This window comes from Mastomys coucha, unplaced genomic scaffold (genome assembly GCF_008632895.1).
Source record: "Mastomys coucha isolate ucsf_1 unplaced genomic scaffold, UCSF_Mcou_1 pScaffold6, whole genome shotgun sequence".
NCBI classification, from domain to species: Eukaryota; Metazoa; Chordata; class Mammalia; order Rodentia; family Muridae; genus Mastomys; species Mastomys coucha.
Window position 1 is genome coordinate 112,713,991 of NW_022196912.1, and position 15,121 is coordinate 112,729,111.

The 15,121-nt window shown below is 42.0% G+C and overlaps 1 protein-coding gene across 3 annotated transcripts in view; it reads right to left on the bottom strand.

Annotated features, from left to right (window-relative positions):
* Ptpn21 (protein tyrosine phosphatase non-receptor type 21) overlaps positions 1–15,121 on the bottom strand; it is a 60,358-nt gene that overhangs the window by 34,312 nt on the left and 10,925 nt on the right. For all 3 annotated transcript variants that reach the window (XM_031355711.1, XM_031355714.1, XM_031355713.1), the window contains exon 3: positions 3,874–4,043. In XM_031355711.1, the coding sequence (XP_031211571.1) occupies positions 3,874–4,043 (170 nt within the window). The remainder of the gene's footprint in view (positions 1–3,873; positions 4,044–15,121) is intronic.

Genomic DNA, 15,121 nt, shown 5'->3' on the forward strand with positions numbered 1-15,121 from the left:
CAATCTTTACTTTAAAGCTTCTCTCTTGTAACTTGTTAATATAAGACTTTATGTAGATAGAGAAAAACCACTAGCTCTGTAAAATTTAAGGCAAATAATTCTTTTTTTCGAGACAGGGTTTCTCTGTGTAGCCTTGGCAGTCCTGGAAATCACTCTGTAGACCAGGCTGGCCTCGAACACAGAAATCCACCTGTAAAGCAAATAATTCTTGATATTTCAGATTAGGCTATCATTAAGCTTTTCAAGTATAATCCTAAATAGAATAACTTCTAAAAGACTTTAATATTCTGTAATATAGTTTCTTCTTCTGCCCCCTTAGTACCAAGTGGACCTAGGTGTAAATTCCAAGCCTGGAATTTAGGATTCTGCATGACCTTGGGCAAGTCATAGTTTGTTTCACCTTATTACCAATAAAATGTAGATGACCACCCCTTTACAGTGTTGAACACATCCAAGTGACACGAATAAAGCCCTTAACAATGCTGGACATGTCTCGGCACTCAAGCAGCAAGGGATTATCAGCCATGCATTTCCAGTCAGGCAGCAATGTGTCATCCTATCCTCTCTCCATTAGGATAAAGCTTCAGAGTCAAAACATGATGCTTCCTTCTAGTCCCTGAATAGATCAGTACTAGGGCCTGTCACTGTTCATTCCACAGCATCGTTCTAGACACTGGAGACAGTGTTAGGTGTGGTCCAGTGATTCTGCCAGTGCAGTTTACAATGCCATCTCGGCCTGAGTCTCTCTAGGTTTGGTGCCTTTGAGCAGTCCAAGCATAGACTATTTCTGAATTCCCCAGAATTCAGATGCATTCTTATGTCATCCTTTTAATTCTCTACCTTTTGTTACCAAATGGCCTGACCAATACAACATCTACTTAAATAAAAAGAATTTAGATCTGGCTTTTCCCTTCTACCAGCTAGCAGACATCATTAGCAATCAGTGAATTGAAAAGAATACTGATGATTCTGGGGTGTCAAGGGGGAACCTGCAACTTTCTATAAGGCTTTCAAATGACAAAAGAGATGGTATTTATAGAGGTATATTGAGTGGGAGTGTGCCACATACTCCTCATTATTCTAGACTCTTTCCTTACATCAAGTAAAAAACCTTGAAATGCAGCATCCATTATATACATAGACCAAACTAACTGGGGTTTGTATACAGTCTTCTTTTACCTTAGCTTTGAACAGGTTTTATTATGAAAGCCAATTCTTCCATATATGCTAGAAATTGTTCATTGCTAGTTCAATATCCTTTATGTAAAATCTCATGTATAAATGTCCTTGTAAATGACATACCAGGAAAGTGTCACATTTACAAATAAAGAATACTTTAGAATGGTGAGACAAGATAAGTCTCTTCCATTAACACTCATACAAGCTGTAACAATATTGTTATAAGTAAGAAAAAATGGACTAGTGTAGTAATGAAGAGATTACATATTAGCAATTTATAAATTTGTAAAAATTCAGTCTACCCAGTCACTATATATTATCCTCAAAATTCACTATCTTTTGAAAACAACAATTCTTATAAGGTCTTGTCATGTGGGTGACAGTTTTCTGCTGCCTTGTGACTACATTCTCCTGACAAGTCCTCATGTGATTCAGATTTCTGTTCTCTGCCTTTTTAAAAAGTATTTTTGAATGTTTGTGGGGAGGGGAGGTAGTAGGAGGTTGTTTTCTTAGTGTGGGGGCACTAAGCTCAGAGCTTCACTACTGCTTTACCACTGAACTATATCTCCAGCCCTGACTGTGTCTTTTTAAGACCTTTTTGAGGTAGAACTGGCATGAAATAAATTGTTCCAACATACAGTTTTGTCATATAAAAAAACGTATGAAGTCACTGCTACAGGATAAAGAGCCTGAGTACCAATCACCTGCAAGAGTTTCTCTGTGTGACATGCAATCCTCCTTCCTAGAAACCACTGCTCTGCTTCCTGACACTACAGCTCTGAGACCTAGAATCTGTCCAGATCTCTTAGACTATGAGGAAACCTATTTGAGGGCAAGAGGATGCATTCTAGAGCTGTCACACAAGTCTGCATGGCTGACCTTGGGGCCTCATTTCAGATCTGGAAAGCTTCTTATTGATACTCATGACCATACTTCTTATTGCTAGAACTTCTCTACTAGGTCTCTGACACCTGATCAGAGAGCAGTCCTGCTGGCTGAGCCCAATAACCCCATGCCTTTTCATGCCATTCTATGGCTCACACCTAAGCTCTTTTCTAATAACACCTCCCTAACTGGTCTCCTGCCACTTCCAATTAAATTCCCAAGTTTATTTCTTTGTGTTTGTTTGTTTGTTTGTTTTTAATCTCTTATCTATCAGCTAATGTGAATGGTCTTTGTAAGATACAAATTGGATCATTTTACATCATTAAAATTTGAAAAAGCCTTACTCACATTACCATGTCTTTATGATTAGTACACACCTGGCTTTTAAACCTCTTCTCCTCTCCAGTATTATCTGAGACCTTCTATCCTGACTGCTTTCCACAAGCCATTCCCAACTAGAAAATTTCTTCTAAAGCCTGTCAAGAAGTCACCTCTTTCCCTTTCTTAGTCGCATTCTGTGCCCCACCCCTAGGAAGCTATAGAGCTTTCAATCAAATGTTTGTTATCCTAGGATACTGTGACTACTTATGTATATGAACTGCCAGTCCCACCAGACTGTAACTCCTCCAAGATCAGATTCAAGTGACTACCCAACAGCTCTTAGATCGCTGAATATCTTTAGTAAATGTTTAAACGAGTTAAGCGGCCAGCTAGTATTTTTCCTCCTGGCTCCCACTTACTTTCTCCAATATTTACATCTCAGACCTGTTTCCACAGTCTGTTTGTGCCTATCCCTACTAGCTGACCCTTGCTGCTTCGGTTTCCTGGTGTCTTTCAGTTACCTGATTCAAACAACATTCCACAAGCATGAGGCAGCCACAATTCTTACTATCTGCAGGGTAGACAGCTTTCAAATGGAAGGCAAAGCCAAGGAAAACATGGGCTTAAGATGGAGAAAGAAGATAAGACAGGAACACAAATGACTATAATAGGAGGCTGTGATACCAACCACCTTAACAGACAGATCTACAAGCAAGTCCTGAGATAGCATGGGGTAGACAAAGTGCACCCCAGCCTCGGGCATCCCAGAGCTTCAAGGAGCCAGATGAATATGACTGAGTGTAAGGAAGATTAGGAGACAGAGAGAAAAGGTACAGGAAAGCAGAAACAAAACTGTGTAGGGGGAACCAAGAGGACTGACGGGATGGGAAAGGATACACAAGCAGACACTGGAGGGGGACTGAAGAAACATACTTAGGGCATTATCCATCACATGAAAAGGGCCTTAGATAACCAGGATGAAGCAAAGCAACACTTCTTAGTCTCTCTCAGCACTCTTCTACCACTTAGATCCCTGTAAGTGTGTTTACTAGGTAACTCTCTGCTCATAAACATCTTCCCCCTCTGTGTCCCTTCTGTCCCCCATGGCTGACCCATCTACAGAATCTATAGTTTCCGGGGGAATAATTCTAAGAACCTAGCCAGTTGAGAGGACACAGAGTTTAGGACTACACATTTTAAATCTCCCCTCTCCTGTTTCATTACAAGGAACCAGAAACAGAGCAACAAAAACACAAGAGTTCACAGCCAGGGTGAACTGATCATCTTTCCTGTGCCTTTGGGTCCAGCAAGTCATAATTTGGTCTGACATACCACATTCCAGAACCTCTTAGTAATCCAGTGACTAAATAATGAGGGCCACAGGGCAAAGTCGGTCACAGGCCTTTATCTCTAGGACCTTTGGCCCCAGCTTCACTCTTCTGACCTCTTCAGACTACTTTCTACCATAGGCAGCAGGGAACTTCTCACCTGGTAATCTCCTGCTGCAGCTGGGACACTGAAGGCACATAGAACACCACTCCAAAGTAGACGGTGGGCTCCAGTGCATGCTTGTCCAGCTGCTTCTTCAGGGGCTTCTCCAAATCCACCCAGCGCCGCTGATTCTGCTTGTTGTAGTACCAGAGGCTGAAGTACGTGACCTGGAAGGAAGGAAGGTCACTGAAGCAGGCGGTCATGCAAAAAAGATCCCAGCGATCTCCACCCCTCAAAGATCCAGGACCAAGTGGCAATGGCCTCCTGTACTTTTCAGAAGGGACAACAGCCAAGGCTTACAGAAAATAAATAAATAAAAAGAGGCAACGCTAAGCTCTATATAGAGACTAGTATTCAGGAGACAGAGGCAGGAAAAAAAATGTCCATTACCAAAACACTGAAGTTGTCATTATTAAAATATATTAAGGAGTGTGTGCACGCTCATGTGTGTACACCAGTGAGGAGTTCAGAGGACAAGTTTCAGGAGTTGGTTCTTTTTCTCCACAAAAGGGTTCTCGGAATAAAACTCAGGTCCTCTGGTTTGCATGACAAGAAATTTTACCCTCTGGACCATGGCAGCAGCCCTATAACTAATATTACTTTAAAAGCCTTAAGAAGTGCTCTACCCAGTATAATTCTAAACCATCATGCTAATCCAACTTTTCCCTATTCTGGGATTTGGCCTCTATAAATAAAACTACTTCATGTAAATGTCAGAAAGTTTAGTAGCAGATGCAACCACAGCTCTTCCTTGCCCCTCAAAGTCCATTTGGATAAAAATTCAAAGCAACTGGGACATTATAAATTAATTGTTTAATATGAAGAATGAACTTTGAATTAAAGAGCAGAATGTAGAAATCTCTGTCTCTGTCAATCTCTCTGTCTCTTTCTCTCTCTCTCTCTGTCTTTCTCTCTGTCTCTCCCTGTTTCTCTCTCTGTGTGTCTGTCTCTGTCTCTCTCTTTCTCTCTCTCTCTCTCATGCATGTGTGTGCGCTTCTATCATTCTCTCTCATACAAACACACACCCCACATGAAAAGTTACACCTAGTGCAGTAAAGTGACCTAGGTAGGTTACTAAGTCAGAGGCTAAAGCTTTGGACCAGAGCCAGGCATGAAGGCTCATGCCTGTGACTGCAGTACCTGGAAGGCTAAGGCAACAGGTTTCTACAGGTTCAAGGACAGGGCTACCTACATACCAAGATTCTGTCTTACCCTGATCCCCAACGCGTGCGCACACACACACACACACACATACACACACACACACACACACACACACAGAGAGAGAGAGAGAGAGAGAGAGAGAGAGAGAGAAAGAGAGAGCGCTACATAGGAAGAGCTCCCCAGCCGCAGCCTCCAGCACACACCTATGCTTGAAGGGCTGCATGGATATCATAGTGCAGGACCATTGCTGTTTTCTGTAACCCACGTTCATCATTTACAGGAAAGCAACTACTGTTCTGCCTTCCACAATTTACAGAACAGAAAAACCTGGCTTAACAGACATGGCTTGATGCTTCTAGTTCAAGGTTCTAGGTTTGTTTTCCAGCGGGCAGATGATAACTGGGAACTGGAAGAAATCAGTCTGACCTGTGAGTAATATAAGTCACAATTCCAGCACAGGAGATGGATGGAAAATGATGTGAATGTACAATGCTATAAGAACATTAGATTTGTCTTTAATATTTTTAATTAAATTTATTTAATTTTTCATGTAACATATTATGGTCATACCCCTCCCTATTTATGAGGGATGATTTAGTTTTGCCAACTCTGCCAAATGCCAACAAAAAGCAATTATTGGTTCCTTCCTCCAAAAATCTTTTCTACTTAAAATTTCAAGTATTTGGATGAGGATGGGTACAATACTTCCTAAAGCATGTACGATGACTCCATCTTCCAACCTCAGACCCACATCTTGGAGTGCACATATAATGCCTTGTCTATTATGCACACTACTTTTAGGCATTTACTCTATATTTACATTTAGTTTTGTTTGAGAAAGGGTCCCACCATGCAACTCATGATGCCCTCAAATTTATTCTGTAGCCCAAGGTTGGCCTTGAAGTCACAATCCTCCTACCTCTACTTTTTGGACTGGAGAGATGGTAATTGGTTAAGGACTGACTGGCTGCTCTTCTAGATGACCCAGATTTAACTCCCAGCACCCACATGGCAGCTCACTCCCATCTGTAACTCCAGTTCCAGGGAATCTGATGCCCTCTTCTGGCCTCTGCATGCACCACATGTACAATACACAGACATAAATGAAGACAAGACATCTATCTATCTATATATATAATAATAAAATTAATTTATTTTTAAAAATTAAGTCTATCATCTCTTAGCCAGGCATGGTGGCACTCATAGGAGGCAAAGGCAGGCTGATCTCTTGAGTTCAAGGCAAGCCTGTTCTACATAGTAAATTCCCAAAGACCCTGGCTCAAAACTACCTCCTAACCCTGCAAAACAGCATGTCATCTCTTATAATTAAAATTAGAGGATTTTAAATCTATTCTATGTATATTACTTTTCCCTTTAAATACTTGGCTGGACTTGGCTACTTCAAACACAAAAATTTAAATAGCCAGGCACGGTGGCCATACACAACTCCATTCCAGCCCTCAGGAAGCAATAGGATATGGGTCTAAGACAAGCTTGGGCTACATAATGAGCTTCAGGCTAACTTGGGCACAGTGAGAACCTGTCTCAAAATAACAAAAACAACAGCAAAAGGAGAGGTAGGGGAATTTATAAATAGTTCCAGAGATTAGCAATGATATTTAGGAAAGTGATAAGCTGGACTTATTATTCAAAAAAGTTTGTTACCCAGAGAGTTTCATTTCCCAGAGACACAAGAATGACTTGTTCTCTATCAAGCTTTACAAGACTCAAATTAGCTACATTTTCTTCATCTGTTACTACAAGCAGATTTTTCCCAAAGCCAAACACTCCTTCTTTTGATGCCTACCCTTATTTATGGGTTTTTAGAAAGCTCTGTCTGCCTGTAGCATAGGAACTAACTGCATTTCCTCTGCCTCAGGGCGGTTAAGGAGCAGACCCACCTCTGAATTTGGCTCCAGGACCTGTGTCAACCGGCTCTTGACCAAGCCACCACCTCACCAGTTTCCTCTTAGGGGAAGTAAAGAAGAGAGGGAGTGAAGGAGGGCTCTGCCTTCCTCAGAAGGGCAGGAAGAACAACAACCATGTGACTTGCCAGTGTCCTTCATCGCTGGCGCTGTTCATAGCTCTGGCATTCCCGGTGTCCACCTCCGAGAACTTTCTGGATAAGAACCTTTCTCTGACAGGAAACTCATCCAGGCGCCTACTCTTTCCATCTGGGCTCACAAGTGAGCACCTGTGGAAAACTCATCCTGACAGAAATCTCTCAAACACTGAATTTTCTGGAATCCTTATATACATTTACAGTGACCATTAACAAGATTTCTTCCTTTCTTCCTTTCTTTTTTTTTTTTTTTTCGAGACAGGGTTTCTCTGAGTAGCCCTGGCTGTCCTGGAACTCATTCTGTAGACCAGGCTGGCCTCGAACTCAGAAATCCGCCTGCCTCTGCCTCCCAAGTGATTAAAGGCATGCTCCACCACTGCCCGGCTTCATTAATGAGATTTCTATGAAGCTTTTACAGGGTCAGATAGTTTAGATTATCTTTTTCTTTTCTACTTTATCCCCCTCCTCCCTGCAAAAGTCACAATAACCTTCAAAAATATGTGATGGCTTCTTTTCACTGCTGTTTAAAAATTATCCCTGCCACTCTCCTAAATTTGCAGCTAGCTGCCTGCTGTGTAACTAGAGTCAAAACAAAGTTAAATAGGGCTTGGCTTCTTTCCACACAATATGGTTGCCTTGCTCTAAGGGAACGGCCGCCAGCTGCTTCAGGCAGGTCCAAACCCTAACAGACTGCAAACCTCTTCCTAACTCCCAGGTCTGTTCTTGTCTAATTATTTTAAGACTCCTTTTGATTGTACTCTATTTTTAAGATAGACCACAGAGATACACAAATTAGCTAGAGGTTTTTTAAAGCCACCAGTGCATTATGTTTAATAAGTTAATCCTATGTAAAATTGCAAATATAATTTTATCCCAGTGCCTTTCTTGGACTTGCTGAAGTTAGAAGGCTTTCATCAGGACAGAGATGAGAGGAGACAGCCCAAGATAAAGTCTTCCCAGAGCAGAGATCATCTAACAAAGGTGGTTAACAAGCTCTAAGCTAATTCAAGCCCGAGCTGACCTCCACACTGAGTCTGCCATAAATAATAAAGTATGGAGCCTCTTCCTTCGGCAGATGGCAGTGGTCACATTGCCTCAACACAGCGTGTCCCTCCCCTCTCTCTGTTCAGCTTTCTTTCATTTTCTTCTCTCTTTAATCAAATTTCATATTCTTTATTTTATAGGCAATAGGACAATATACAATATCAAAACATTAGCACATATAAATGAAGACTCAGAAAAGTAACAAATCTAATTATACTAGATGTATCAAACTGAAGTCCAAATAATTAAAATTCTTTTGAGTGTCCAAGTTCCTTCTACTGTAGCTTTACCTTTAAGCCCAGCGGGCACTGGGGAAAGCCACTTATTACAAGGAAGTCCAGGAGATGAACAGGCTACTGCCTACCTGGACAAACTGCTCTCATTTTTCCTACTTACAATCCCAGTCAGACATTATGAAGCACATGATTATTGTAAACAGAATAATTTTAAAACTAGATTCTTGGGAATGAGACTATACCTCCATGGTAAAGGCCTTGCCTAGCAAGGTCTATCCCAGCACTAAAAGAGAGAGAAAAAAGATATTTTCTTGGGTTGGCAAAGTAGTTAAGTGGTAAAACTGTCCTAGCATATAGCAGCCTTCGGGTTTGAGTCCTGGCACCACCCAATTAATTATAAAAATAAAACAAGTCTACCGATATTTCTTAGATGTCCTGGATTTATTTACGCCTTCAGCTCACTTTGACTGATCATCCCCTAGGTATCGAGTACCATCCTGGGTGCTTAGCATATAGCACCAGACCAGAGAACACAGATCCTGTTCTCCCAGGGCTGTGTCCTGTGTCCTGAGAGTGCTAACAAATAACACCACAGACTACACTGGTCAAGGTGCACTCTAGAAGAGCATTAGATTGTAAGACTAAAATACCAATATGTTTCTAAAGCGGAAACTAGGATTAAATAGAAAAAATTAATATGTATAAACATTTTATTCCCCAAAGGTGATAGAGATAACCAAGATAAGCACACAAAGTTTTACTACAAAGGGAAATCAATTCTTTGTGCTACTGTGCAGAAAGTCGTTTGGGTTAGGACTCTCTCAGAATGAGGGCAAGCAGGAGCTTCGCACTCCTGACCATTAACCAGATCGTTCTACCGTAGGCTCACTCTTGTATCTCATCCCAATAAATGGGCTATAGGTTTCTTTTTTTTTTTTTTTATCTAAATCTTATAAATTTGAGACCCATTGGGCCTGTTTATCAGCTAGACTCAAATACGTACGTGTTCTTCAAGATTCATTTTTGTATTTTATGTGCATGGGTGTTTACCAGTGCGTGTATATGATCCTACATGCATTCCTAATGCCAAGGAAGCCAGAAGTGGGCACTAGACACCCTGGAAGGCTCCCCTGGGACTGCAATTCCAGGGGTTGGGAGCTGCCTCTGGGGTGCTAAGAACCCAACTCCAGTGCGCTGAAGCCAGCAAGCACTCCTAAGCACACGCCATCTCTGATGCCCTCAGATGCCACTCCTTACTACCACATGCTGCAAAGGAGGCGTGATGCACACCGGTAATGCCAAGACTTGGGAGGTACAGGCAAAAAGGGTCAGGAAGGCAAGGCTATTTTTTGCTTCACAATAAATTCAAGGCCAGCCTGGGCTGCAGGAGACCCTGTCTCAGAAACCAAACAAACAGGGCTACCAAGTTGACTGAGGGGGTAAAGGCAGTTGCTGCGAAGCCTAACAAAGTTCAGTCACTGACATCCACAAAGTAGAGATAGAGAACCGACTCCCACAAGCTAACAAGCTATCTGGCCTCTGCATGCAAGCTACATTGTGCAAGCTACGTCTGGCACATACCCTACAAATGGATACACACACAAAGTAAACAATGTAAACAAAAGCGATCCTTTTTTTTTTTTCAGTTATCACACCACTCAAACATAAAATCCCCTCAGACAGTGTGCCAGTCATTAAGGACACAGATAAGCCAAGTACATAACTATTTAAATCGTATCTGTTGATACAAAGTCTGAGGAAAAGAGAATTAAAGTTTTTTCTACATAACACACTTCAAAAACCTGGCAAGAAAAGAGATATTTGGTGGTACACTGTTCAAAAGTAGTATACCTCCAAACTGTCATATTTTCTGACCCAATCGCCCTTAGTATATTATTACAATCAATAAATTTACAAGAGGAAAAGAAACTGGAAAAGACAAAGGCAAGCTAAGGCAACACAGTGGGTGTTAGTGTGCTGTCAGCCGACAAGTGTCTTGGTAACACTGCTCATCTTTGGCCACTGGGTTCCAGTCAGCATACGCAAAGTTCCAAACCCAGCTTTGTACACAGCCAGTGTCCCCTACAAAGCTACCTTTCAGGAATGCAACCCAAAATCTGTCTACTGCTCCAAACTCCAGCTTGTTGCTTCTAATGGCAGTTGGATTTAGGGCTACAAAGTTCAAGTTGTTGAAAAGGCACATAACATTGAGATCAACTAGATCGACTAGTCAAGTTGGAGCCTGAGCAATCTAAGTAGCATGTAAATGAGGTGAAACATTGGGATGCATGTGTATTTGTTTTCTTTTTTTTTTTTTTTTCCGAGACAGGGTTTCTCTATGTAGTCCTGGCTGACCTGGAACCCACTCTGTAGACCAAGCTGGCCTCAATCAAAACTCAGAAATCCACCAGCCTCTGCCTCCCAAATGCTGGGATTAAAGGCGTGCACCACCACAGCCCAGCCTGTTTTCTTTTTTATGATACCAGTACCTAGGTTGAGGCAGGAGGTGGCAAGTTCAAGGTCAACCTGCCCAGCAAAGAAAGACCCTGCTCAGAAAGGAGGGAGAAACAAAAAGAAAATGAAAAGAGTCTCTGTCACCTAGTGTGTTATTCCTTGAATATTTTCTTAGCCTGTTTATTATTCAAAATAACTACTCCGGCTACCTAAATTACACGATAATAAACACTATGATAAACACCTTCTAGAGAATCTCATTTGGTAATGAAGAGAAATCCAAGCAGATACTTGATCATTTATAATTTACATACTAATTGTTCTTTAGGACACCATTTCTGCTATTGAAATTAGCATTTTCAGCATGAATGTCAATAGCCTCTGGATGGTTTACTAGTTCATTAAAAGATAAGTGAGGATTAGGTATGGCACACATCTGCAGTTCTGACATTCCCAAGTCTGAGGCAGAAGGATCTGGAGTTCTAGGCTGGCCTGGCCCTACACAGTGAACTTCTGTGGCAAACACTGGGCCTTGGAGATGGCTCAACAGGGAAAGACACGTTGCCAAGCCTGATTACCTCCCAAGTTCAATGTCCAGGAACCAAATGGTAGAAGGAGAGAATCAACAAGCAAGCATGCATGCACGCTTGCACAGAAATGGATGTTAGAAAAAAAAAGTTTAAACAAGCTAAAGGGCCGAGAGTTGGTCATTTCAGCCTTTAGTAAACAAAGTGCCCAGAATTGGAGGCTAGCATGGATGAGCTCTAGGCCAGCCTGGGCTGCAGAATAAGATCTTATCTGAAAACTCCAAAAATTAAATAACAAATGAGCCTGGAAGCAGCTCAGCGCTACCGTACTGGACTAATTCCCCAACACCAAAGCAACAGGAGAAAAGTTTAAGGCAATCTAATCAACAGTTGTGAGTACACAAGTTGCTTGAAGAACACAGTAAGAAAGTATCTGCTAATCCAGCACACTATAAGAAAACAACGAGTCCTTGTTATTAGAAGAGAAAATAGTACAAGGAGGTTGGGTGCACATCTGACAAGAATGTAGTAGAAGACTCACTCTGTAAACAGCCCAGGAATGCAATTAGTGTTTAAAGGACCTGTGAGTCACCAGTTCAGACACTGAAGATCTGTCATATACTCACTGTCCAGATGGACACAAAGGCAATGCCTGGGAGAGATGATCTGCAATCCTTGAGGAATTCTCACTCACAACCTACCCCTTCCTCTCCTCTGTCTCTCTCTTTCTTCCCCCACCTCCTTCCCTCCTTCCCTCCCTCCCTTCATCTCTCCCTCTTTCTGTCATCCAGGTTCTTTTACCTTTGCAATAAGTTGCTGTATCAAGGAAATGAAGCTGACAAAGTACCCTGAGTCGAAGACTAGCCTGAATTCATTTCAGGCAAACCTAAACCTGGCTACAGAATGAGATCTTGTCTCAAAACTCTAATAAATAGGGCTCCAGAGAGATGGCTCAGTGGTTAAGAGTACTAGCTACACTTCCAGAAGTCTTGGGTTCCATTCCCAAAACCCACATGGTGGCTCACAACTGTGTGTAACTCCTGTTCCAAAGGATCCAGTACCCTCCCTGGCTTCCGGCTCTACACACAAGTGGCACAAAGACATGCATGCAGGTAAAGCATCCAAACATGAAACAACTGAAATAAATATATCTTTAAAACAAATAAACAATAAATAAGTAAATAAGCAGTGGCTAATAATAATAATAATAATAATAATAATAATGATGATGATGATGATGATAATAATAGTCAGTGGCCTTCCTGAGCCCTGTGGAGGAAAGCCACAGAAGAGCGAGCATTCGTAGGGAAAGGACACTCCACTAAGAGGCAGTTTGTGTCTCAATAGTGTAGTGGGGCCAGACGCAAAGAGACTAGGACCATGGAAACCCAGGTAGGAGAAATGTGTTCCGCTGGTTTACAGACTACCACAGTAGGTAGAGTCTCCAACATCTACAGCCTGTCTCAAAATAACCACGTAAGAATCTGAAGGTTCACAGCACACAGAAATGTCAAATGTTTGAGATGAAAATGCTAAATGTCTTGATCTGATCTTTCCAAATTATGTGGAATTCCACATGTGGAAATACTGTACTCTACTCCAAAAATGTGTATCAATTTTTAAAGACGAAGGTCAGGAGGCTCAGGCAAAGGCTTGAGGAGTAAGGATTAATCTGGGATACACAGTGAGACACACTGCAGGGATACAGAACTGAGAGAGCACCCCACCCCCACTCACACACCCCAAACCTTGGGAACTCAGCTCACACCTCCCTGGTGAGCAAACACATGCTCAATTCCATTGAGTCCAGAGACTACCACCTGGGCATGCTACTGTTGTTTGAAAATCCCAGAACTGAAGCACACATACTTTATACTGTTAGCCCTCTGCTTTGCAGACTTCGAGGCAGTATCTTAAGTACCTAGGCTACGAGGTAGTCCAAGATGCACTTGAACTTGTAAGCTTGCCTCCACCTCTCAAGGGCTGGGCTTAAGGTGTGAGCCACCATAGTCAGTTTTATGCCTCCTTAGGGCCTGAACCTGGGGTCTTGTGTGTGTCAGATTAACACCCTTTCAGTTGAGCTATACATAATAGTCTTTGCATTTATTAAACATTAAACTACAGTTTCATAACACTCTTATCATGTAAGTAAATACGTTTCCTAGCCCTATAATAACTTGTATGATTCTGTATTATGTATTTCGGAATGCACACACATACCCATGCTGATACATATGACTCTCTTATTTACTTGCCTAGTTCTTCCTTATCAAGACCAAGAGAAAAGTGACAGAATGGGCTGGCAAATTAGCTTGTAAAGTTTGCCCACCAGTACCGATGGTCTTAATGTGATCCCCAGAATCCAAGTGGTAGAAAGAAGTTGGCCCCCAACTTTCACACATGCACCAGGACACATGCATAGTCGCATCCATACACACTAAATCAAAATGTAATTTAAAAATGATTCAAAGTAAAAGAAATCTAAAAACCCTTTGGCCCTTGGAGTTTGGAGAACTCAGATGAAGAGGCCAATCTAAAATGACAGTTCCTCCAGAAGGTCTCATAGCTCAGGGGACCCTTCAGAAGGTCAGCAAAATACTTATCCATTTTTTTATACCACAATTTTATCTTTTCTTTGGTTTGGCTTGGTTTTTTTATTTTTTCCAGACAAGGTTTCTGTGTATAGCCTTGGTCATCCTGGAACTCACTCTGTAGACCAGGCTTGCCTTGAACTCAGAAATCCGCCTGCCTCTGCTTCCCAAGTGCTGGGATTAAAGCCGTGCACCATCACTGCCCGGCCACAATCTTATCTTTTATACAAAGATTCACCTGAATTCAGTTTGTGACTATTCAGCCTAAAACATTTGTATGTGATGTACTTTTTCTTTATCATGTTTTGGTTATTTTTAGAGTCCAAATGAAAGCCAGCAGGAAAAGAGAAGGCACATGAAATTCCCAGGTCTTCTCAGAGTCCAGTGGAGGTAAGGTCAGTGGAGATCTGGAATACCCTGACAGGCTGACTTAAGATGACATACTCCCAAGCCAGGAGCACTTCCCAGCGCGATGGGGAAGCTGACTCTGCCAGACACAGCAATGTCCCTTGAAGCCAGCAGAACTAGAATGTTCCTAATCTTCCAGAAGAACCCCCAAAGTGAAAGTGAAATAAACTAAACATGTCATACAAGCTCTTTCTGGGTGATCCACGCTCCCGTAAGTGACCTTTCACCCGCACTTCATAAGCAAGTCCAATAAAGTCACTGGGATCACCAATGAATAAGCAATGGGAGCTAGAGAGATTGTTCAGTGGTTAAGAGCGAGTTGGATTCCTAGTACCCAAATGATGGCTCACAACCATCATTAACTCCAGTGCCGGGGGATCCTACACCCTCTTCTGAGGTCTGTGGGTACCAGATACACATATGGTACACAAACATACGTGTATGCAAAACATGCATAAGCATAAAATAAAATTAACCTAAAATATCTTTTTTAATAAATAAGTAAATGGTAAGCTGGGTACAGTGGCCCATCCATACGCTCCCAGCTACTTCAGAGCCCGAGGCAGGAAGACAGCAAGTGTGAGACAAGCTTAAGCAACAGAGAAAGATCCTGAAAAAGAATAGAGCAAATGTTGTCCAGCAGTGGTGGTGAACACCTTTAATCCCAGCACACAGGAGGCAGAGATGGGGATCTCTAAGTTCGAGGCCAGCCTGAGTTCCCGGACAGCCAGGGCTATACAGAGAAACCCTGTCTCGAAA